The sequence below is a fragment of the Lontra canadensis genome, unplaced genomic scaffold (genome assembly GCF_010015895.1).
Source record: "Lontra canadensis isolate GAN:19392208 unplaced genomic scaffold, GSC_riverotter_1.0 scaffold72, whole genome shotgun sequence".
Taxonomy (NCBI): domain Eukaryota; kingdom Metazoa; phylum Chordata; class Mammalia; order Carnivora; family Mustelidae; genus Lontra; species Lontra canadensis.
The window spans coordinates 2624146-2647833 of NW_022631066.1; the positions used below are offsets into that span (position 1 = coordinate 2624146).

General features: G+C 44.0%; 1 protein-coding gene across 1 annotated transcript in view; it reads left to right on the forward strand.

Annotated features, from left to right (window-relative positions):
- PIP4K2A (phosphatidylinositol-5-phosphate 4-kinase type 2 alpha) overlaps positions 1-23688 on the forward strand; it is a 173361-nt gene that overhangs the window by 106603 nt on the left and 43070 nt on the right. The window contains exons 2-4 of the mRNA XM_032880827.1: positions 246-343; positions 1678-1774; positions 17058-17210. Of these exons, the coding sequence (XP_032736718.1) occupies positions 246-343; positions 1678-1774; positions 17058-17210 (348 nt within the window). The remainder of the gene's footprint in view (positions 1-245; positions 344-1677; positions 1775-17057; positions 17211-23688) is intronic.

Genomic DNA, 23688 nt, shown 5'->3' on the forward strand with positions numbered 1-23688 from the left:
CACAGGCCCAGCAGCAGACCCAGATGAGCAGTGGGAGTTGGAGCTAGAAGGGAGGTGGTATCAGTGGCAAAGCCTGAAGAGGGAGTAAGGAGGGCCTCAAGAGAGACGGATTGGAATCGGAGCAGGAGGAAAGTGAGCGGGAGGTTCTTGGGTCTACCTGGTTTTCTTCCTGAGCCCTGTGTTCAAGTGAAGCACTTTCCACAGAGATAGTAATAACCTGTGCCATTTATTTTGTATTTTTCTAGATCAATGAACTGAGCCATGTTCAAATCCCTGTTATGTTGATGCCAGATGACTTCAAAGCCTATTCAAAGATAAAGGTGGACAATCACCTTTTTAACAAGTAAGTACAAGTATGGCCCTTTTATAGGACTGACATGGCTGCCAGGAGCATGATTTTTGTGAATTTCTATAATCACATTATTTTTCAATGGGTGGGAGTAAAGTTTTGCTGATGAAGTTAATCCTGTGATAAACATAACCATCTGTCATTTTCAGAAAAGCAACAGCAGGCCCTCTTGGGTAATATCCTTTTGCCATATGGCATATTGTTCTCTATGAATATCTTATATGTTAAAAGTGATATTCTCATTACAATTTAAATGTTTGAAGCTGTAAATTGCTTGGAATTTTTAACAGCAATGGACCTCAGCTATTTTATACAAAACTTGAATAATGCCCACTTCATGAACAGGATGTGACTCCTTCATAGAACAATAAAGAATTAGGGTACATTTTTGTAAAACATAATTGGATGCCATGGCAGGCACTGAGACCATTTCTCCTTCATTTGAATGTCATGTTAGATGTCATTATGGAACACCTTATGTATTAGCTGTCCACGAGAGCGGGAGGTACAAGGAAGTGTGAGAAATGGTCCTGCCCTCAGGGGGCTCACAGGCAGGTGGTTGGAACTCGACACGTATACAAATTCTGTAATTTGGTGTACAAAGTATGACAGTAGAGGGGTGTGTGTATGTGTGTGTGTATGTGTGTGTGTGTGTGTGTGTACATGTACACAAAGGAGGAAGCAATTCTGAATGAGTGGGATAAGAGCCTCCAAGAAATCCCGCCCACACAAGGATCAAGTATAGAATTTCTTACTGTGACCATTATTCTGATGGGAAGCAGATGCGTTCATTCTCTTACTATTGTTTAGAGGTTGACCTCTGGAGGAATATTTTTCTGTGTGAATTTAGAATGTGGTATTTATATATAGCATAACATTGGTCGTTCGGGAGTGAGCGGTAGTGTTGTTTTGCAAGCTTTAATCAGCATGTCCCTGAAGAGGAGTGTGGGGAACATGTCTGTGACTTGCTCTGCTGCCCATCCCCAGCTCCCCAAGCTCTTTGCTATCCCTTCATGGTTTCACTCTGTATGGCCTCTTGTCTTTTCACTTCTTCGTCCTTGGGGGAGCGACTCTCAGGAGTGGTCAGGATTAGAACAGTCATCTAGTCCCAGGGCCCCTAGGTGATGCGAGGAGGTGAATGGGACCAGTCTGTCCCTGTATCCTCCGGATGTACTGTGGGTCATAGTCGATCCTATGGAGCACACCCGTGCCTTCTGGGGGTGGGGAACTCCAGGCACTTGGCTACGTGTGGAACTAGAAGGTGGCAGATTCAGGTCTGGTTAACATTCTGTACATCTAAACTTTACTCCACAATATGCCTGTTTCAGAGAAAACATGCCGAGCCACTTCAAGTTTAAGGAATACTGCCCGATGGTTTTCCGTAACCTGCGGGAGAGGTTTGGCATCGACGATCAGGATTTCCAGGTGAGTTGCTTTTGCAACTTTTGCGTCAAATGGGTTTTGCTCCGTAAAACAGGACTTACATTTTTTTTCATTACAAGTAATTATATAATAGTAATTTTCATTTTATATAAGAATGTTTCAGTGTTCTTTTCCGAAGTAAAGGGTTCTTTCGTTTAGGAGCCTCTGTACAGAATGATTTTGGCAGTCGGTAGGAAAAGATTATTCTTCGGGAAGAGAACACACGGGAGAGTTCTAGGTGATACTTGCATTTCCCGGTGGAAGCGTCCTGTCAGCAGAGCCTCCTTTTGATTTCTTCCGTCAGCTGTGTCCGCAGCCCGTGCTAGTGTGTATGTGGGTCTTGAATTCACATTTCCTGTATTTACAGAGGCCACTTAGCAATCATAGAGATTCTGTTTTTGTTCCGATTGATTTGCTGCTTTTCAAATTGGCCAAACCTGACTCTGCTCACGTTTTGTCAGAGGCCACACCTTGTGCGCTGTGATGCATCATGGTCTAGTGACCGTAGAGCTGTTCTCATCAGCAGGAGCCTGCCAGTCCTGGGAACGGCTTGGGGAGCACTCTCGTCTGCTCTTTGTACCCACCACGGAAAACTGTGCTCTGTTGCTTTTCTTCCTATGTATGCCTGGTTCTCAAATTTGACTTTAAAAATTGAGATCATGGGGCTGCCGTAAGTGCTAATCCATGGTCATTTCTGCTAAGAAAGGACCTGACATCAGTTAGCCAGTCAGATTTGTAAAAACCAAAGATTTTTCTAAAGATTTTATTTATTTATTTGAGAGAGAAAGAGAACACAAGTTGGGGGAAGGGGCAGAGGAAGGAGAATCAAGATCCCCACTGAACAGGGAGCCTGATGCAGGGCTTGATCCCAGGACACCAGAATCATGACCTGAGCTGAAGTCAGACACTTAACCAACTGAGCCACCAAGGTACCCCCCAAGGACTTTTTTTAAGAGCAGAAAATCTGAGTTAAGAGATGCAACGTTACTTTCTGGTCTTTTAGGACAGTCTATTCATTTTACTGTGGAAGCACGGACTTATTTTAAATCCCTTCAAATCTAGTAAACACTCTTTCATTTGCCCCAAATCAGAGATTCTAATTTACCCTGCATTAAGTACCATATAGCTATCCCAAGTGACCTTACAAGTTGAACATTGACACAGTTTACCTTGTATTTTCCCTTAAAGAGTAGGGTCCATAAGGCACTACTCTTAGTATACTTCCCTAACGATATGTGGGCCTCCCCACCCTGTCCTGCCCCATTCTTGGGTTTCCAAGAATTTCTCGCATGCTCACTTAGGCTTCCAAGAATCTTCCAAGCTGCCAGGGTGCCAATGAGATGCCCTCCTCCGTGGACTAAAGCTGAGGTTCCCAAAGAGGTGGGTTCCGAGCAGAGGCTGGGTGTACCCCAGCGAGGGCTGAGGAGAAGTGTGACAGGGTAGAGTGGGCGCTCACTTTGCTTTCAAAAACTGGTGGAACCAGCACTCAGATTTGGGCCTCCCATGTAGGAGAAAGAATTTCAATCAAACCTAGACTTGGAATTTACTGCTGAAAAAAATGTCACTTTTATTTATGTATTTATTTATTTGAGAGTGAGAGAGAGAGAGAGCAAGAATGGCGGGGGGTGGGGGGGAGAAGCAGACTCCCTGCTAAGCAGGGAGCCCAACAACATAGGACTTGGTCCCAGGACCCCAGGATCATGACCTGAGTTGAAGGTAGGCACTTAACTGACTGAGCCACCCAGGCACCCCAATAAGTCACTTTTAAAGAATAAATTTTGGAATAGTAAAAAAGGCTTATATAAAATAAAAAGGAATAATTCTACATTATTTAAGAACTGTTTAATACATTTAAAGAAGCCGTATGAAAATAAACGGTGCTTTAAAGGAATGAATAGCTGACAATTTCGATGTCCTAAGAAAATCTCCTCTGCCTGATTCCCATGTTAACTTTTTGTGTGTTTCTCCCTCTGTCCCTCCCCCCACCTTTTTTTTTAATGGCTACACTGGCATTTCACAGAAACTGGCTTTTGAGAGCCTATGCTATAAGATCTTGAAGTTCCTCAATTCATTACCAAAATTAAGTTCTTAAATTTCTTCCTGTAGTCAGCCCTTTAAATGTGATCTGAAATGGACCCTTTATAGCCTAAAATCTGTACTACAGCTGATAAAAGTAGTTTTTTTGAATTTCCTAAGATGACCAGTTTAGTTGCAGAAATACCAAGACATGAGCCAGTTTTCCTTCACCTTTTCCCCCCTAAAAACAAAACCGTGTAACTTGGTATTTAAGTAAGTGCAAATTGCTAAGTACAAACTTTAAAGGCAAATCAGGCAAGTAGAGGATGATTCACATAACTAATTGGCAAGTCTCTGAAGCTCTTAGCGGGAGAGATCGGTAGAGAGAGCTGGTGCACGTGTAATTAATCATTTCAACACCACTCCTCTCCTCAGCTACACCCAGTGCTTTTGGCATTTAAATTGCTGCTTTCTCTTTGGCAACTGTATTTCTATTAAAAAAAAAAAAGTGGGTATTTAGTAACTTTCATAAACCAGAGATATATGCTGGTTTCCCTCCCTGTTCCCATGTTCCTTTCCCAAGGTCTCTACCTTTTAGGAAATTTTCAGTAGGGGTAGGCCCCAGAGTTCAAACTGAAGGTCAGATCATAAATGTAGGGCTCCACTCCCCTACTTTGTTGGCTACCTGGTTTGGAAAAATGGAAGAAGTGTGCCAGCTCTGGCTCTGAGTTCATACCTTGGGACCTCTGGGCATTGCCAGGTTGAAGGTAGAGGTGCTATGGTCCTGGGAAAGCCCTGGAAGGCCCAGCAGTGGGCATAGGCCAGGACTAGAGGGGCTGTTATCCCAGCTGCTGGGCACATCAACTCAACCACTGCCCAGACATTGCATTGATCGTGGCACGAACAAGTAACGTGTATGGGTTGACATAGAATGCCAAGTTAAATACTCTTTCTCAATCTGATTTGAAAAGTAAGATCAGTGACCTGGGGTCTGATCATCTTTTGATGGCACCGATTGCTAGAGGGGACCAGACCTCACACTGCTTTGCCTTGCCTTGATGTGTTTATTTTTCTGAAGAGCCTTCTTATTGGATGAGTGGCTTTAAATCAATATGGTGATAAGTAACGCCACTGTCTGGTTCATTTCGTATTCAGACCTCCTTATTGAATCAAAGGGATAAACTGTGTTGACCCACCCTGTGTGTGTGAATGCCTTTTTGCTGCACCTGAAAAAAAGTCAGTATTGATGAATCTGATAAAAGTAGAACATGGTAATTAGCCTACCTAATTGACCTCTATCAGCATACTTAAACTTCTTGACAAGAACTGAAGAGCATTCCTACCGTAAACATTTGTATTTTTTCCCTTCAAATCTAGTAAACACTCTTTCTTGGATGGCCTTTAAAATAAAACTTTTTTCTTGCTGTTAAAGACAAATGCAAACAGTGGTTCTAGAATATTCGTCATTAATAACAGTATCACTTAACATTATACATATAAACCTCTGTGTAGGTGTGTCCAGTGCGCGCAGATTCGGAACTTTCGACAGCTTATTAGTGTGTCTGAAAATTGCTTCACTGGTTTGTAAGAGGCTCAGTGTTGAATTATGTTCTTCTGATCATTGTTGGGCCAATGAGACACTGCATTACTGTACTTTTAAGATAAGTCATCTTTCAAGATGACTGCACCCATGCAGTGCATTCACTGTTGGAGGTCTCCACTGTTCCTGACCCTGTTTCTGCCTCCGCTGCTCCCCGAAGCACTGGTCCTCCTTTGGTGGAGGATTTCATGCACAGTTACACTCAGTGTGTTTATTTGCACCTAGTGCATGTCAGGCTGTTTGCAAGACATTATAGGGGATGCAGAAAGGAAGAAAGAATGGAGGAATTCCTCATTCTTTGTTTGTTTTAACTGTTCTCTATCAGATTCTGTATAAGATGCTAATGAGATTTATAGAAATCCAGACATCTTAATTTTTACTGGTCTCCAAGAAAACCTGCATCCCTCTTTCCAGTCTCTCAGAGTACCAGAGCCTCTTACAACAGGCCTGGCAAATCAAAGGGAGGGTTCACTTAAAGTTTCTGAGCTGCGGGAGAGGATTGCCTGCCAGAAACCAAAAAGTTCTGCAGGGTGGAGATGATGCTGTTAAGCCTCACCCCACCACATAATTGAAACTGAGCCCTCTTGTTCTTCCTGGAGGATAATACCAGGTTTACTTTACCCTACCGCGTCGCCTGAATTAGAATCCCTCATTATTTGCATTTGATGCGTCTTCGTCTTTGTATTTATAATGGATAATTCTAATTTTAAAATAATTAATTTTAAAAGCTAATGTTTTAAACTTTTGATGTTCTAGTTTCAAGTTTAAAAATAAAATGTTCAAGTGTTAAGACCTTGAGAGTATACAGAACTTTGGGGGGAAAAAAATCTGCCAGTATCTGTAGAATACAGAGCCTGTCACTGTATTTTCAAATGTAGACTTCCCAAAAACCATTTAAACTTTCTGAGGGCAGGGACTGAGTCTCCTGTGTCTAGGGTTACAGGCCCAGAGTTTAGTATCAGCCTGGCTCGGGGCAGGCACGTAGGAGATATTTGTGGCAGAAAGGGAGGGAGGGCTTGGGGGTCAACCCAGGGAAACGAACCTTCTGGGCCAAAGCATGGTGCCAAGAGCTCAGGAAATGTGAAGTGCCCGGATGGTGGTGGGACTGTGGAGAGGAAGATGGGAAACTGCCCCGCAGGCTTCCCTCAGATTCTTCAGCCCCAGAGCAGCCCTGTGGATTTTGCACAGGGGATTGATGCGATGACATGTGGATTTTCTAAAGATAACGGAGGTGGTTACGGACAGAATGCATAAAGGAGATAACGCAGCTCAGAGACTACGAACTATCCCAGGGACACAAAAGCCCTCCGCACTGACAGGGTCAAGCAGAGAGCAGCGCCCCAAGGTGGAGGGAAAAGAAACCTGACAGGAGTGGAGGTGTTGGAGCCTGAGGGGCTGGGGCAGTAGGAGTACTGGTCACTAGCAGGGGGAAGGCTTGGGAAAGGGCAAGGGGAGAGCGGAAGATACAGTTGAGTTTTTAGCCTTTTGAACATAAAGGTGATCTTGTTTGTGGGGCAGCCTGGGGAGCGCAGGCCCAGACGTGGGAGGGATTGGCTTCTGGGTGTTGTCTCTCGACAGACCTACTTGTCCTGTCACCATCTGGAATCTGCTTCCTCCTTGAGTCATATAAGCTCTTTCTTTCCTCTGTAACTGCTGTGTCTCTTGAGCCTGCTCATTCACAGCCTCTCCTCACACTTTTTGGCCTCACCGGTGAGCCTCTGTAGGCCTCACAGTGCATATCGGACAGAAACTCCTCCTGGGCCAAAAACCAAAGCAGTCTTCTCCTGACAGACTTTAGGGAAAATTGCCTCACAACCTATCAACATCATCAGATTTTTTTCTTGTTCTTTTTCTGCTCCTTCTTATAAGTTGAACCAGTGACTGTCCCCATCACAGACTGTCGGCCTTTGTCCCCCCCCCGCCCCCCGCAACCACACTGAACCCTTTGGGTTATGACCTGTGGTTTCCAAGAGCTGACAGTTGTCCCTGCCACAGGGAACTCCTGTCCAGATTAGATGTTGTGTTTGCTTATTATGATCCCCGGGCACAGGTCTGTGGTATCTTAATGTCAGTCAGGTACCAACCTAAGATTTTTAAAGGAGATCTCATGGTGCTCCGAGAAGTTCCTGCAACTCTGTTTCTCTGCCTGTCATCACCATTCATTGTTGTGTTCTTCTTTTCTCAGTTGTTTCATTATTGATAAATGTTAAATTGCAGTGTTCTTGCTCCCCGTTTTAATGAAAGCCACTCTACACCTGGGATCACAGCTCAGACTTTCTTTGAAATTCCCGAAGAGCTTAACATATGGCTTTGAACAGTGGGCATTTAACAAATCCTTGATGGTAATGTTCAAGTTAGCATGTTGGTCTTTACGGTCAGAGGACCATCTGTGCTCCCTCAGATATGTCAAACGCAAACCCAGAAAGCGGCCTCGGCCGGGCAGTTGCTCCTGGCTCCCAGCCTTGTGATTTGAGGCATGTAATCATAATCCTGGGTTGTCAGCAGGGAGCGATCAGCTTCCAGGTTTCAAGTCCATGAAACAGGTAACGTGGGTTAGGAAAAAGAACATTTCCTGGGGGCAAAGAGTCTGGTCTGAGTCTTAGATCTTCAGGGACTGTGGCTGTGGGCTGTCTCCGGTCGCTTAGTCCTGGAGGGTCTCAATTTTCTCATCTGTGAAATGAGGGAAAAGGACATGATGTTCGCTGAGGCCCTCCCAGCTGTCAACTCTCTGAATCTGTTATTAAGTCATCTCAAGGAGATGACAGTCACTGAAGTTCTTGTGTACAAGACCGACATGTTCCCTTTGCAAGGTGGTGGCTTTCATACACTGGAGTATGGCGGAATTGATCTTAATGGCCTTTCTATTGATTAAAAGTAAGAAGTTTTCATACATGATTTTTAACAGGACTACAAACCCATATCAAAATGGAAAAAAAAATCCAAAAACATGTAAGACTCAGAATTAAGTGTTCAGAATGCTTGGGTATTTAAAAACGCACAGGGGACCATAATGGTTACTAAATCATGACATTTTCAGGAGAGGCATAGAAGATCGGTGGCAAGAATGAGCTAATTAAATTGACCTTTGCATTTCCTCCATGCTTCTGGAGGCCCCACTAATCCCGGACTTCCCACTGTGGAAATAAACATCTTCAGTGTCGCCTTGCAGAGGAGTGGAGAGGAAGGATGGCACCATTAATCCCTTTCTTAAGGGAAATGACAATAAATTTCCAATTAGAAGCGTAAGAAGGCCACTGAAGAGTGAGCTTCATCTCTCATTATCTTCCTTTATTTCCTGCCGAGGGCTGACATGCCACCAGAGCTTCAAACATCACTGTTGAGTTTGGGGACAGGATGTTGTAAGATCAGCCAGGTAGTAGGCTGTGCAGAATAGAAATAGTAAAAATCAGTTCACTTACCAAGAGGCAAGAAAGGCAAGTGAAAATGGAGTAAATTGTCAGATTGTTACCTGTCTTCCATTTAATAGCTCTTCCATTTAAGAGCTTTAGTTTTTGTCAGAGAGTTCATTTTCCTACCCAACTCCCAGCAAGCCTAGGAGCAGCCTAAGAAGTAACATTTGCGTGTTTTCATGTGTCCACTGCACTGGACCGAGCAGAGCGTGCGTGTAAATGTCCCTTCACTTGCCAGAGACAACCCAGGCAACCAAGCTGCTTGCCTTAGGGACTTGCAAGAGAAAAGTTTGGTCCTGTCACAGATGCCTGTGTACTGGAGGAGTGTGTTATTATGAAATGTCCAGAATTGGCAACTCTAGGACAGTGGAGAGTGGTTTCCTGCTTGGAGGATGGATGTCAGAATGGGAGTGACTGCTAATGGGTACAGGTTTCTTTTCGAGGTGATGGAAATGTTCCAAAATTCATTGTGGAGATGGTTAACTTTGTATATGTACTAAAGACCATTGAACTGTACACTTTAAAGAGGTGAATTGTATGGCATGTGAGTTATAGCTCAGTAAAGCTATTAAGGAAGAAGAATGCGGTTTAAACTTCGTTTTTATTCAATACGTGATTTTCATTTTCCTCCACCACTGACTTTGGCTGCCTTTTTCTTGAGGGTAGGGTGTTAGGATAACAGTATTGGCATTTAGAACAAGTGAATTTGAGGAATTACATAGTTTATAATATGAAATGAATGGATGGCTAGTGAATACGGCACACATTTTGCATTTAGTTTACATTTGTGATCAGATTTTCCCCCTAAACTAATAGCAAATCATTATCCATTTCCTATGTCTCTACAAACTAACAGCAATGACTATTACTGAACACTAATTAGTAGAGCAAGAAGGAAACCTAGAGACATGAAGTCCAACTGTCTTTGCAGATAATCAGGTAACAGAGTGAGGGGTGGGGGAGGGGAATTGGGAGGCCTCCTTGCCCTTGACTTCTAACTCACTCTGTTTCTGCCATCCCTGCTGAGACCTGGAGCCTGTGAGAAATTTCTGTGGGCAGTGGAGGTTAACAAGACACTCTATCAATGTCTATTCATCCATATTTTAAATGTTGAATTGAGTCTTTTAAAGCCCTGCCTTGAATGGGATTATAAATGTCACGGTAACTCAGTGTGTTACACAGATGACCTCCCAGACCGTCCATTGCAAGGTTGCTTTTCCAAACCTCCATCCCTTTCCTTGGGCCCTCATTTTTACCTGGCACCCACTCACCTTCCTTTATTCTCACTTCTCCCTCGAGGTAACAGAGGCGTGTACATTGAGCTCCCCTGACTTTCCCTCGCCTGTGCCTTCAAATTCATGGGTGTCTTCCTCCAGCCTACTTTCCTCCCCTCCTCCTCCTCCTCCTCACCCTCCTCCCTCTCCTCAGGAAGGAGTCACCCATCTCTTCAGGCTGCCTTCCCCTGTGCTTTCTATTTCTTTAGAGACTTGTCCCACCCCCTTTCCCCTCTGAGGGAGGTAAGCAGGAGGCCAAGGACAGAAGGAAGACCTTGTGGGTTGGGATTTTTTGACTTGTAAGTTCTTTATAAAATGTTTTAAATTCTTTTGTAAAAATACAAGTGGTCATTAAGGAGGGCTACAGGAAATAACCTGCAAAGGTAAATGACAATGTGTGGCTCTCGATTTTCAGTGGGTACAAACCAGAGGCTTGGCCGGGGTGGGGGACAAAAGGAATCGAGAGCAAATTGGAAGAAGCTTATTCTATAAGTCCTTCTTCATTTTTAACTTCCCAGCCCGCAGAATCATGTCAATATTGATCTGCACTTCTAAATCTCTTCCAAGTTGAAATTCACTATTTATAATAACAGCTGTCATTTATTGAGTACTAATCTCTTCCAGGCACTAATTTGAAACTTTATATTCCTCTAATTTAACTCCCATACTTTTGACTAGTATTATTATTATCTTCATCGTTATTTCTGTAGATAGGGAAACCGAGGCACAAAGAGCTTAAATTAACTTGCCCAAATTCACAGTCTTGACTTTTAAGGTTCCCCGTGTCCGATGTCATGTTATAACGTCCCCCAGCTTCACCATCATCCCTGTTTGGAACTTGAAAGGTCACCAGGCCTCTGCTTACGGCCATGCGGACCTGAGAAAATATAAGGAAATGAAATAGAACTCTGAACAAACTAAACAGGGAGAGATGGTTTTGATGTTCAGAGCATTCTGATGAGTGTGTATGTAGTGGGTGTGTGAGTGTGTTCTCTTCTGATGGCTTCGAGCCTTGGGAAGGTATTGGAGGACATTTCCGAAGGCCAGTGGGACATTTCACACATTGAATGCTCTGGATTGCCTTTAAATTGTCCTGTGACTTTGACCCCAGATATCCAGAGGGCATTTTGTTTTTGCACATTCACACTTTTGAACTGAGAGTTTCAGAATCCCAGATTTTGAATTTTTTAGATGGCACCTTATTTCAGAATATATGGCTTTGTCCATGACAAAGAATCTGTTTCCTTTTTCCCTTCCCATCTTCCTTCCCTTCTTCCTTCCTCTCTTCCTTCCTTCCTTCTCCCTTTCTTTCGTCAGTCCCTCCGTCCATCTGTTTTCTAATAAGGGAACGAGAGTAGAACTCTACACTCTACATAGATTTCATTGGGTGATTTTACCCCACAGCTTTCTCATACACACAGGTAGGTAATGGTGAACATTCCTAAGAGTAAATATTTTACTTTGAAAATGGGAATTACCTTGTAGATGACTAAACCAGCCCTATTAGCAGTGCTTTTTAGGTCTTTGGTTAGATCAGATTTTCTTCTTAGACTTGGTTTTTTAAATCAAATGGTTAAAATGAGACAGAATTAAAAAAAAAAAAAGATCTCTGAAAAAAAATGGAATGGTCTCTTCAGCTGGACCTTCTTTCTTCCATGTAAATCTTGTCCTCACTTATAGATTTTGTCTTAACTTTTTTTCTCTCTCTCTCTCTCTCTTTCTTTCTTTCTCTTCTTTCTTTCCTTTCTTCCTTTCTTGCCAGTTTAGCATTGTGGAGAGTAACCCAGCATATCACATTCCCAGAGTAAAGGATTATTTGTTTCAGTCTTGGCCTTCATTGCCAAGAAAACCCTTACAGTTTTCGGCAGGGAGAAACAGAGGATGGGACAGTGTTTAAAGATAGAAACCGGTCACCAAAAGAGAAGGAAAACCTCCAGCAATTCTCAGAATAAGTGAACTAATTAAAACAGACACTGTGCCACGTGGTCAGAAATGTAAAGAATTCTTAGGATTGACACCATCACCCCCATGCACAGAAGAGCGAAGCGCTAGGCAGCTTTCAGCCCTGTCTGTGCCACATGAATTGTAGGCCTGTAAGCCCAGGGCTCAATCACACATGCTTTCCCGGTCCTGAAGCCTTGTTCCACAAACACACATCCGTCTCAGCTCTGGCCTTGAGAGAAGACAGCAACTACGCCTACCCACCCCAAGTTGAATAATGAACAGTGCTAGAATGAGTCAGGATAGATTTGTACACATGTTAATAAAAGTGTAAATTGAGGACTCTGGGCTGCATTAGCATTGAGGCTGTTACCGATGATACATTTTTACTTGGCAAGATGGAAAACATACAGACAGTTTGGGTTTTGTGCCAGTTCTCTCATGCTCTAAATTGTGATTAGAAGGTATTTGTCACCGCAGAAAACTGTGTCAGCAATCCCATCGCTAATGCCCACCAGATTCTCAAGCCCAGGAAGGAGGCAGCAGTGGCGGGAGGGACGGAGGCCATCTGCTCTGGGCAGGGTCCCTGTAAAGCCATGTGCATACATCGACACACTCAGATGTTCAAGCACTAAGGCAAGCAAGTCATTTCCGTTGTCTGGGTTTTGTTTTCTTACCTTTAAGTTGAATGGTTTGGAATACTCTCCAAGGTTGCTTTTAACTGTCATGCTCTTTGATTATGAGCATTATTTACACATGGGGGGAACCCTATGGGGGCTCCCAAAGGTCCCTCTCAAGCTCTGCTTCTCTCAAGCCGTCCTCTTGACCTCTCAACCATCCTGTATGATACTATGGGCCATTTTCTGTTGTGACTGGGCAGAGCACACTGAAACATTTCAAAAGTCAGTTTTGCTACATAGCAGACCGTATGGAGGCCACTCAGTGACTCCCTGAATACATGGTCCCGATTTCCTTCTCTCCGCTCATTTTCTCGGTCTTGCCAAAATTGTCCTGAGAATGTCTAGAATCTATGAAGTTTTATTATCATGCTGTTCTAAGAACTATTGCCATCTTCTTTTTAATCATGGCCCAGATATCCTAAGCCATCATTATGCCTCTGCTAAGGTGATGGTCGTAGCTTTCTGACTGAACTTTTGTTCGACTCACTCTCTGAGGTGAATCTATAGTTCCTGGAGCCATGCACCATGCCTTCGAGTAAATACGTTCTTAGAGTTGTAAAAGGTCTGTGGTGGAGATTTCACTCAGCTCACCCTCTCCCCTGGTTTCTTCTTGATCACTTTACAGACATAGAAACTGAGGCTCAGAGAGGCTAAATCCAAGGGTTGAAGAATGGCAGACCATTACACAGTACTGCCTTGAGAGATAGACACACACACACACACACGCACGCACACACACACACACACATTTCTACCTTACTTCAAAGACCACAGAAAGTCAATGATTGTGACGTTAAGTAATGGCAAAAGTTTAGTCTTTGAAAATTGCCCCTTTTGGTTTCCTCAGAGGAAGCTTTAGGGAAGAGCCTGCATATTACTTGACTCCCTTGTACTCCACAGTTTGGTTATCTTCAAGTGGGAAAATGCATCTGGCCTTTCCTATCTCAGAGGAATGTTGTGAAAATAAAGATGAAATAATGAGTTGGATTTTTCCAGGCCTTAGAGCCATTCCAAGAATTGTGCATTTTGTGTGAAATACTGTTTACTCTTCTGATTTTCTGCTTGTCTAAGGCTTTCAGGAAATTTGATTCATATCTTTTTATGTTCATAGTGATAAAGGTACTTTCTTAATTTTCACAAAGTGTTCCTTACTTCTTTGATTATTTGAAAACTAAGAGCTTTAAAAAAAATCCTTACACATGCTGGAAGTAGACACTGTGGGTTGGGTCTACTCGTGATTATTGAAAAACGGAGTTGAGGCAGAACCAATATTAGAATTTGTGAAGTGTTATAACCAGAATTAAGACATGGACAATATGCTAATGCAGAGTCTAGAATAAGTGATTATCAGTATATTAGATACTGACAGGGAAGATGAAGAATTTGAAAAGAGGTAATGTCTGAGCTGAAGAGCCATTGCTTATTTGATGAGTCATTTCTAGCCCTATGGAAACCTATACATTGCCTTGTAGATATCATTATTAAACATTTCTCTACTGAATTACTGCAGTGAATGCAACAAAGTCTTCTTTTTCACTATAAAGCTTCCCACTTGGGAGCACTTGTGTGGCTCAGTCAGTTGAGAGTCCAACTCTTGGTTTCTGTTGGTCATGATCTCGGGGTTGTGGGATCAGGCCCCACATCAGGCTCTGTGTTGAGCATGGAGTCTGCTTGTCCTTCTCCCTCTGCTCCTCCTTGGGCTCCCTCCTCTCTATTTCTCTCTCTCAAATAAATAAATAAAATCTTAAAAAAATAAAATAAAGTTTCCTATTTTAACCAAACCAGAATGGGACAGAATATAGTGGGAAAGGTGTTTATGCAGGTACCACCAATGCCCTGGACTTGACACACTATGCAGACAAAACACATCAGAGCCACAATTCAGCAGGCTCTTGATTTTTTTTTTTTTTTAAGATTTTATTTATTTATTTGACAGAGAGAGAGAGATCACAAGTAGGCAGAGAGGCAGGCGGTGGCGGGGGGCGGGGGGAAGCAGGCTCCCCTCTGAGCAGAGAGCCGGATGTGGGGCTCCATCTCAGGACCCAGAGATCATGACCTGAGCCAAAGGCAGAGGCCCAACCCACTGAGCCACCCAGGCGCCCCCAGACTCTTGATTCTTAACCAGGGAGACAGACCTGCTGCAACTCTGTCAGTGTCCTCTGTTTCTTCAGATGCCCCCGCCCACACCTTTGGGGTCAGAATCTGCATTTCAACGTGATCCCCAGCGAACTTGGTGGCTCATTAAATTTTAAAGAAGCACTTACTGTGCAGCTTTCAATTTTATTCTCTCCCGTTGGTCTGTGATGGAATGTTAGACTTTAATATCTGATATTAATGAATATGTTGCTGTCATCCTGTCCTTTGCTGAGCACAGGTGGCCTTTCTTACCTACCCTGCCCCCTTCCAAAAAGAAGTTATTTTGAATAATTCTTTGCGGGTTAATGTATGGGAGGAAAATATAAGACTACTAGCCCATGGCAATGGTTGCCTTTTTTTTTTTTTTTTTTTTTTGCTAGTGTTTAAAATCCCAAGAAGGGGAGTTCACTTTGATTTTCTCCTTTATTTCTTATTAGTAGGAAGTAGTGTGAAGGAGAATTTTTTTTTTTTTTTTGAGGACCAAAAAACCGATGTCATGGAGAATTAGACTCTCATGAATATGGCCATTTTTACCCTGAAAATTATTTTCATCCTTCTCAGTCTGTCGAATGGATTTCAGTTGTCTCAAGAATAGTTTAACACTTCCAGATCCTGCTATTTAACGTCATTGGAAGTTACGTCGATTTTTTTTTCCTTCTCTCCAGTTTCCTAATAACCTAAGGAAAGCAAATTCAGCTCATTAGTAGCCTTGGCTCTGCACTTGACAGGTGTGCCTGGCAACACTCTGATCAAGATGCGCTGTCACAGGATGTGGCGGTGTGGACAGCCGTGCCAAAGTGCATTCTGGGAGATGTGCTGTCGCAGGACGTGACGGTGTGGACAGCCGTGCCGGGGTGCATCCTGGGAGATGAGAATATACCCCCAGGCCACTCCCTCAGCACCAGAGGGACCTTCTTGAGTTACTACCCCTGCGACATAGTTGTACATCATAGGGCTCAATCCTGTCAGATTTCCTTGAGAAAGGAAGGAAAGGATAAAGAGACTTGAATATACCAGATAGAAAGGAACAATTTAATCAAAAATCCATCATGGATGCATGATCACCTACCTCTCTAAAGACGTCTTTGTCCCCTTTAGTGGACATTCAGTGGGGCTTTCCAGTGCCCACTTTTAGAGAGGAAGTTGGAGAGGGAAGGTGTCTTTGCCTTTGAATCCCTCCTACGCGACCCAGTGAGGCCAGGCAGGGCAGGAGGGTCAATACCGAGGAGCACAGGCGGCAGGGGTGAGGTCCAGACTCCTGAGATGTTAGAGGTTATCCTAGTCTGAGTGACCAGAGTAAGAAGGTGTGAGGAAGTGGGAGAGGTTTCTTGGACATGAAGAAAATGAGAGATTCAAACAAGAGAGTCGCAAGTGAGAAAAGGGGAGACTTTAGGGTGGACTTACCCAGCTAGAGTGTCAGTAGTGGCAGCTAGATACTGGAATGAATGGTGCTACCAGAGCCCCTGCTCAGAGTCCTTTCTTGTCCACCCCCAGGAGCTAAGCTGTTCTCAAAAATGGCTGAAGGGGGATGGAGGATGGACCAAATCCGAGTCTTGTGAGGAGCTAGTTTAGAATACTCCTGCCCAGACTCCTCCCAAGGCATGCCACAGACAGCGTGGTTTTGAGTGCTTTACTGGTGGAGAACTGGGGCTTTGAGCCAGCCATGGTGGAGATAGGACTCCAGCACTTCCCCTTACTAGTCGTGGACCTTTGCCCAGTGATGAACCCTCTCTCGTCCCCATCTCCTCATCTGTAAAACTACGATGATATGAATAGTAACCACTTCGTGGGGATGGTATCAGAATGAGGAGAGCTGTTTCCTGCCTGCTCTCTGGCAGAATAGCTTCCTATAAGGAAACCACTCAGGGAATGTAACAAAAATTCTTTTCATGACTGGAACCTAATTTGCTTCAGAAGAAAATTTGAGCTCTCTTGTCCAACTCAGAAGAGAACCAGATCAACAAAATAACTTTGATTGTAATTCTAGGCATTAGCCTACTCTAAGGACATTAGAAGCATAGTATATATCCAGGCTGTTTTCACGTCATTTAAAAGGCTAGCAATTTGAGTTACGACGAATATATAATGTTGTCATCCTACTCATACCAGTTTCTTCCAAACATAAATGTGTTTGAAAGCTTGTGATGACAACACATGATCTGGAAATCAGAAAGCCGTGCCTCTAACTGGTCTCTTTCCTCCTCCCCCCACCTTATCCCGACCCGGAAGAATTCCTTGACCAGGAGCGCACCCCTTCCCAACGACTCCCAAGCGCGCAGTGGGGCTCGATTCCACACTTCCTACGACAAAAGATACATCATCAAGACCATCACGAGTGAAGATGTGGCCGAAATGCACAACATCCTGAAGAAATACCACCAGGTAATTTATCTCCATTTGAAACCCTTGCGAACGTTAACATTCACAATGAATTATGACCAAGGACAAAGATATAGTTAGGAAATGAGAACACATTTGACAGAAGAATCTCCTCTAGCTGGGTTTATTAACACTCCCATGGCCAGATTACTGATCGTTAACATTTAGGAATTCTTATACTGTGAAAATCTGTAGTTATTTATATAATACTTTTCATATTTATAGAATACTATTTCATGTAAATACTCTTGCATAACGGTTTTGATGATTACCATTCTGAATTTAAAATCACTCGGTTGAAGATTTGGCAACGTTTCAGAAGTGTTTTGACCAGAAATACCTCCAAATCCTATCCTGCTTTCTCTGTTTCTTCCTGTCCCAGCCCCAAAGAGGTCCACCCCACTCTGAGAAAAGTAGCTGATTTTAAGAAAGTTGGTGTTTGTCTACTTCCTGCCTCCTTTTTGCCCCTTAGTGTTCTCCCTTCATAATCCCCAGGGAATAAGATGAAACTACCTGTGGGAGCAGTGATCTCTCTCTCTCCCTCCTTCCCTGTCTCTCTCTCTCTCCCTTTCCCTCTCTTTCTCTCAATCTCAATAAATTCCAACTTAAGTGTGCCTGGTAGAGCGCACGCGCCCAGGTCCCAGCTGGAGCTGTAAAAGGCCTTCTTACTATGACATAAGAGCACGAAGTCCAGCGTCAGACACTCCTGAGTTCAAATCCCAGCCCTGTCACTTACTAACCATGTGACTTCTGGACTCCAAAGCCTCCGTTTCTTCATTTAGACAATGGAGGTAATAACAACACCTGACTCTGGAGGTCTGGAGGCTGGAGGTTAAGCGGGAGAAGGCACATCAGATACTCAGTATAGCATCTGCCATGCCCTGGCAGGTCGGTATATGGCATCGGCCACTGTCATCGTCATCAGGTCACACAGGCATCTTGAGCAATTGTGATCTTTGTCATGAATACGACCATTGCTTGCAACATCACAGCAGTCATCTTCAGAACTGGTATCTCTCTCTCTCACACACACACACACACACACACACACACACACTTGCTTTTAGACTCCTGCTTCATTTTTTGACCTAAATAGCTCCAAATCCTCCTCACAGGTAAAGATTGGCTGTCACAGAGGGTATTCAAAATAAAGTGCTGAGGGCCCCCGCTTGTGTTACCCAAAGGATTCGGAAACATTATTAAGTCTCGGCCTCTCAAGGTGACTGCTTTGCAGGCGGTGCTCCTTTGGATTTGTGAGCTCTGAGATGTCTGTTTAAAAGTCAGCTTCCCTACTTCATGGTCACGTGTGATGCTCTGACATCACGGGTTATTTCTTGGCAGTTGCTTTTCCTTCCCGTCTCTGCGAATGCGATCGATTGCATTTTGCTTGCACTGAAATCTATTAAAAATCTTTGAGCTGTATTCTGTTTCTGGAAACCGGGAACTGCCCCTAATCTGTTCTCTAAAAACATTAGTGAGCCGCTAAATTCCTTGAATATCTAAAAAATCTTTTGTAACATCTCTTCCTTTTGAAATTTGTTCTGTAGCACTTACGTTGTTGCCTAATACAAAGGACATTTTAAGATGGCAGGATAATACGAGTGAGGGTGAGAACACCACGGCACAGGCTTCTGAATGACTTGAATTACAAGATGGAACTTTTAACTATTCACCTTTTAAACTGTCTACTGTTTCATTTCTCCCCCTCTGGAACTTAATGACATACTTAGACATTCTTTTTATTCTTTCTTTAAATATTCTCAGAACATTCAAAGCAAAGTAATACCTTAGTGACTGATGAAAACATATTATTCTGATAGATGGCTAATAAAATGTGACATGCAATTCAAACATCAACTTCCTGATGACAACTTTGAGTTCAGAATTTTTTGGCTTTCCAGAAATCACTGTTTGAAACATTTTCTCTGGGGTAGTCACTGTAACCTCGCATGCAGATTTGACATGTCATCAGTATTCCATAAAATACATTGGGGATCAAAATAAATCTATTGACGTGCTCCTGGGGCTTCCACAGTGCTAAAGATTGCCTTTCGTTCCACTGCTAGGAAACAGTTATTTTCTTGCTATGTTCTTTACCCAGAGAAGTCTGTTATCCGAAATCTAGCTTTTTATTTCTTCTTAAAAATAGCATTTTAAATCTAATCTAAAGTATCTTAATGATTGAGAATCACCGCTATTAACGCAATTTATTTCAATGACATTTAGTTGAAAGTCAGGACACCTAGATCTTGGCTTGTTAAAAAATGGCTACTTAGGTGATCTCTGAAGCTCCGTTTCCCCATGGATGTTTCATTCATTCATTCATTCATTCATGGATTTACCTTTGACCTAATACCAGAAAGGATTTCACGTGGCCTTCGAGGAAGTTTGAAACACAAGACATAGATGGGAAAAGAGGGAAGGAGAGGGCAAAGACATAAAATGGAGCCTGGGATGAGCTGAAAATGTCATGCCAGGATGCTGGCATGCTTGCTTGCATGAGGACGGGGAGTTTGAGTTTCCTAGGAACAAAAGCGGAAAGAGAAACCCGAGCAAGTCCATTACACAGCTGCTGTGCCTGAAGATACGAATGACTCGGTTGATCAGGAGGACTGGAACTGTTCTTGGCACTAGGATCAGACAGGGTTGTCTTGGTCTAAGGAGTACCCCACAGGGAGGACGTGTGACACGGTCAGCATCATCCTTACAAATGCCCATGCAACACAGATTTTCACAGAACTTGAAAAGAAACTCATCATTGCAGGCTGCTGAAACCACACCGACACACAACTATACTTAGTCACCACGGTTGCGCAAGGGAGGATGCAGTTTGCCCGGGCTCCCTGACCCTCTGCCGGCCCGGCTTCCTCCAGGCAGGATTTGAATGTTCTCCTCTCCAGTCCTCCCACGGACCACCTTCACACAGGGGGCTGGTGATGTGACGTGGTGACGAGCTCAGCCTCGCCCATCCCCAGGTGTAGCTGTTGCACACGATCGGACACAGGCCTCGTCACCTGTGATCCAGGAAGGGTCTCTCCAGGCTTCGTGGCTCTCTCAGTGATGCTCACAGGCATTTGAGATGCACATCAGGCCTTTCTTCCTACCTTAGGAAGGCCTGGGCCAATTCGAGGACTTACGCTGAGTCTCACAAATTCTGTTTTCTGCTTCAGCAGCAGCTGTCAGTTCTTCTCTTTCCTCTTGCTCTTTGTTGCTTTTACCCTCTGATTCGCTGGGCTTTTGAACCGCCTGATCTGGACGAGCAGAGAGGCTTCTTCCAACTGCCTGTCAGCGGCCGGCCCGGCTCTCAGAGAGGGTGTGTCCCGTGGAGCCAATGGCTGGACTTGCCAATGTTTGCGATTATTCTGTGGCCCTTCGGCTTCTCTTTTCCCTTCTCTTTGCTTTCATTGTTTTCTGTTTTGACGGAATATATCCAGAGCTGCAGCTATGTCTGGACGTTTAAAATCACCACAAGGCCAGTCTCTGGAGAAGTGGAACCTTGCTAGATGTTTAAATAAATCCTTCCTGGGACTAAGCTTCTGACGAGCCAACCTCACCAGCGACACGGTGTGGTAGGTGGTTCAGACCTCAGACTCTGGAGCTGTCTGCTGCAGTTTCGCCCCTGACTGGCTGTGTGACCTTGGGCAAGTTACTTAACCTCTCTGTGCCTGCTTCTCTGTCTATAAAATTTGGATAATAGTACTTCCTTTATTGGGTATTGTACTAATTAGGTGAGTTTATATTTACAACCTGCCCAATTTGGTATATGGTGTAAGTGCTCTATCAATGATTGAATAAGATCAACACCGTTCTTCTACTCAGTTTCTTACCTCCCAGTGTTGAAATCATTAACTCTGTCAATCCACTAGGGGGCCCAGTTTCTGGTATCATGTGGCACTGTTGCAGAATTACGAAGATTCAAACCATAAGGAGTTAGAATTTTCCCCAAACCCCCCACATCTTACCTTTGTCATTACTTCCAGCCCAAATCCTGCCATAATTTCCACTCAGCATCATCTCTCAGACCAAAGGAGAATTTCTATTAAGCAAAGCAAACATTTATAAGTCTCTTTTACTTTATTTGGTTTTCACTTTTTTATATTTGGGAAAATAACCTAAATTTTTGGTGTCAATACCATTTTATTCAAATTTCTGTTAGGCTAGAACAAACTTGGGTCTTATAAATGATGATTATCAACTGATTAGTTCACCAGTGTTAGAATAACGTTTGAAAAGAAAACAATAGTCAAGAGCCTGCTTAAATGTCTTACTTCTCTTAAGATGATTTTTCCCCCCACTACCCTAAAATCATTGGGAGTTCTGACATCAGGTAGCTTCAGCTCTAACTGAAATTCTGGGTCAGTGTCAGTAAAATTTTAGAAGTTTTAGGAGAGGAAGCAGGTTTCTGCATACATCATTAAGAAATGTCTAAAACTATTATAAGAGTATCTTTTAAGTTTTTGAGATAGAGGGTTTAAATTTACTTGTTTCTTATTTCAAAATGACTGAAACGATAAACTGCTAAGGTAGATAAAGTAACCCCCAAATCCTTTTTTATCCTTTGCATTGGGAAACAACTAGAAACTTGAGCCGAATCTGAATGTCATGCCTAAACATCTGAATTCCTTGTTAAATAAGCTAGCTAGTACCTCACATCTCAGTAGACAATGTTAGGGTGAACGTTTGACTCTTTGGAACCCTCTTTTTATCCTCCCATAAGGGACAGGGGTGTTGGTGTCATCACTGGAAGAATGAGGCACCCTAAAAGCCAACAGCTAAAACAGCTGGATGTTGCGCAGAAGGAGAAAAAGTTACACATGGCATCAGAGCTTCTCATACTTCGACTTTAGACACAACACCCGAGACCCAGGCAGAAACGCAGATTCTCACTCAGAAGGTCTGTGGTGGCCCGAAATGCCACATCTCTAACCTGCTCCCAGGTGACGCTGATGAAGTTTATTAAGTGGCAGGGCGCTATCTACTTTCTAGAGCTGGAGAAATAGTCTGAGTCTGCTCCTGGGTTTTTGGTTCCCAATCTGGAGGAGAGGTCAATTAAAATTTGAAAAAGTGGGTTAGAGTTTCAAGTCCAAGGAATCCCCTGGAACTCTGCTACTACAGCTGAGCTCCTCCCAACAGGGCCTCTGCTCTCAGGAGCTACAGACACATTTCTTGGCGTCTCTTCTAGAAACATCAGGAAGGCCTTTGCCGTCTCCTGGGTCCCCAGGGAGCGCCCCGCTGAGCTCCGCTTTGCAGGCAGGGAGTGGCCGCTTGCTAATGGAATGATCGGAGCCCTCAGTTCCCAGCGTCCTGCCCGTTTGTTCTCAGGTTTCTGGGGAGTTGCCCAACCCGTTCACCAACACCCGCTGCCCGCAGCAGATTTCCTCCAGTTTCTCGAAATTCCATCATCCTTTTCTCTTTATACACCGTCTGTGTCTTCTCATCTTTCCAACAGCTAGAATGTTCTCATTCTGGTTTCCACAGCTCGTCCGTCACTCTGCTTTCCGTTTTCTGTTTCTAGACATCCCTGCTCATGAGATTCCGGGGAAATTCCTCCGCTCTGCCAGTCCCAGGTCTCTCCTCTACTGTCCTATTCTGTTGTCTCACCCGTCCAGTGGGGTTTTATTTTGGTAATGCCCTTTTTCCTTATAGAAGTTCCATTTTTAAAAAATCTGCCAGTTCATTCCTGATAGTTCCTTGTTTTAGGGTCATCTCTGAAATTGCATCCTTTATTTTTTAAATGGCTTATGCATGACTGTTCAAGCTCTATTTCTGATGGTCTTAACCTCTGCCATTTCTGGGAACCTGATGCTCTTGTCTCTTGGGCCTGCTGCCTCTCAGTCAGAGTGACCTTCCCAAGCAGAAGCCCCCACAGTCTGGGGTCAAGACGTTGGCTAGGGATCAAACTTATCCATGTAGGATAGGGGAAGAAGCAGGGCTGGGCAGAAGGGCAGGTCAGACCACCACGCAGGCCAACCAAGCTGTAGCCAACTGCTGGGGTGCTCTTGAGTGCTTCCCTCGGAAGCTCCCACGATGGCCCAGGGTGACTGGGAGGTAGAACCGGAAGGAGCTGCCAGCAAGACTGCGGACTGCACTCCACAGCTGGGCAGGAAGGCCTTCCCCAAAGGCAGCCATACTTGCCTTCTTGTGTTTGATGGTCTTGGTGAGCTCATTGCTTCATCTCTAGAGGACCTCCGAGCTTACTTTAGGAAAAGCATTGTCTGGAGAGTTTTATCTGTGCTGAAGAAAATGAGCGGGGAGCACAATGTGTTTCTGTCAGAATCTAGCACCTCCCAGCTCCCTGGCCCCCTGGCACACCTGCTTGAACCTCTGGCATCCCAACCCCAGTCACAAGCCACAGGGGGCACAGCTCCTGACTGAAGGGGGGGGGCTGGTTCTGGAACGCGCCTTCTTTGACCAACTAATGCCTCCCACAGGGTGCGGTTCCAGTGGAGGCCTTGGCCTCTCAGATCTCCTTAGGGTGCTG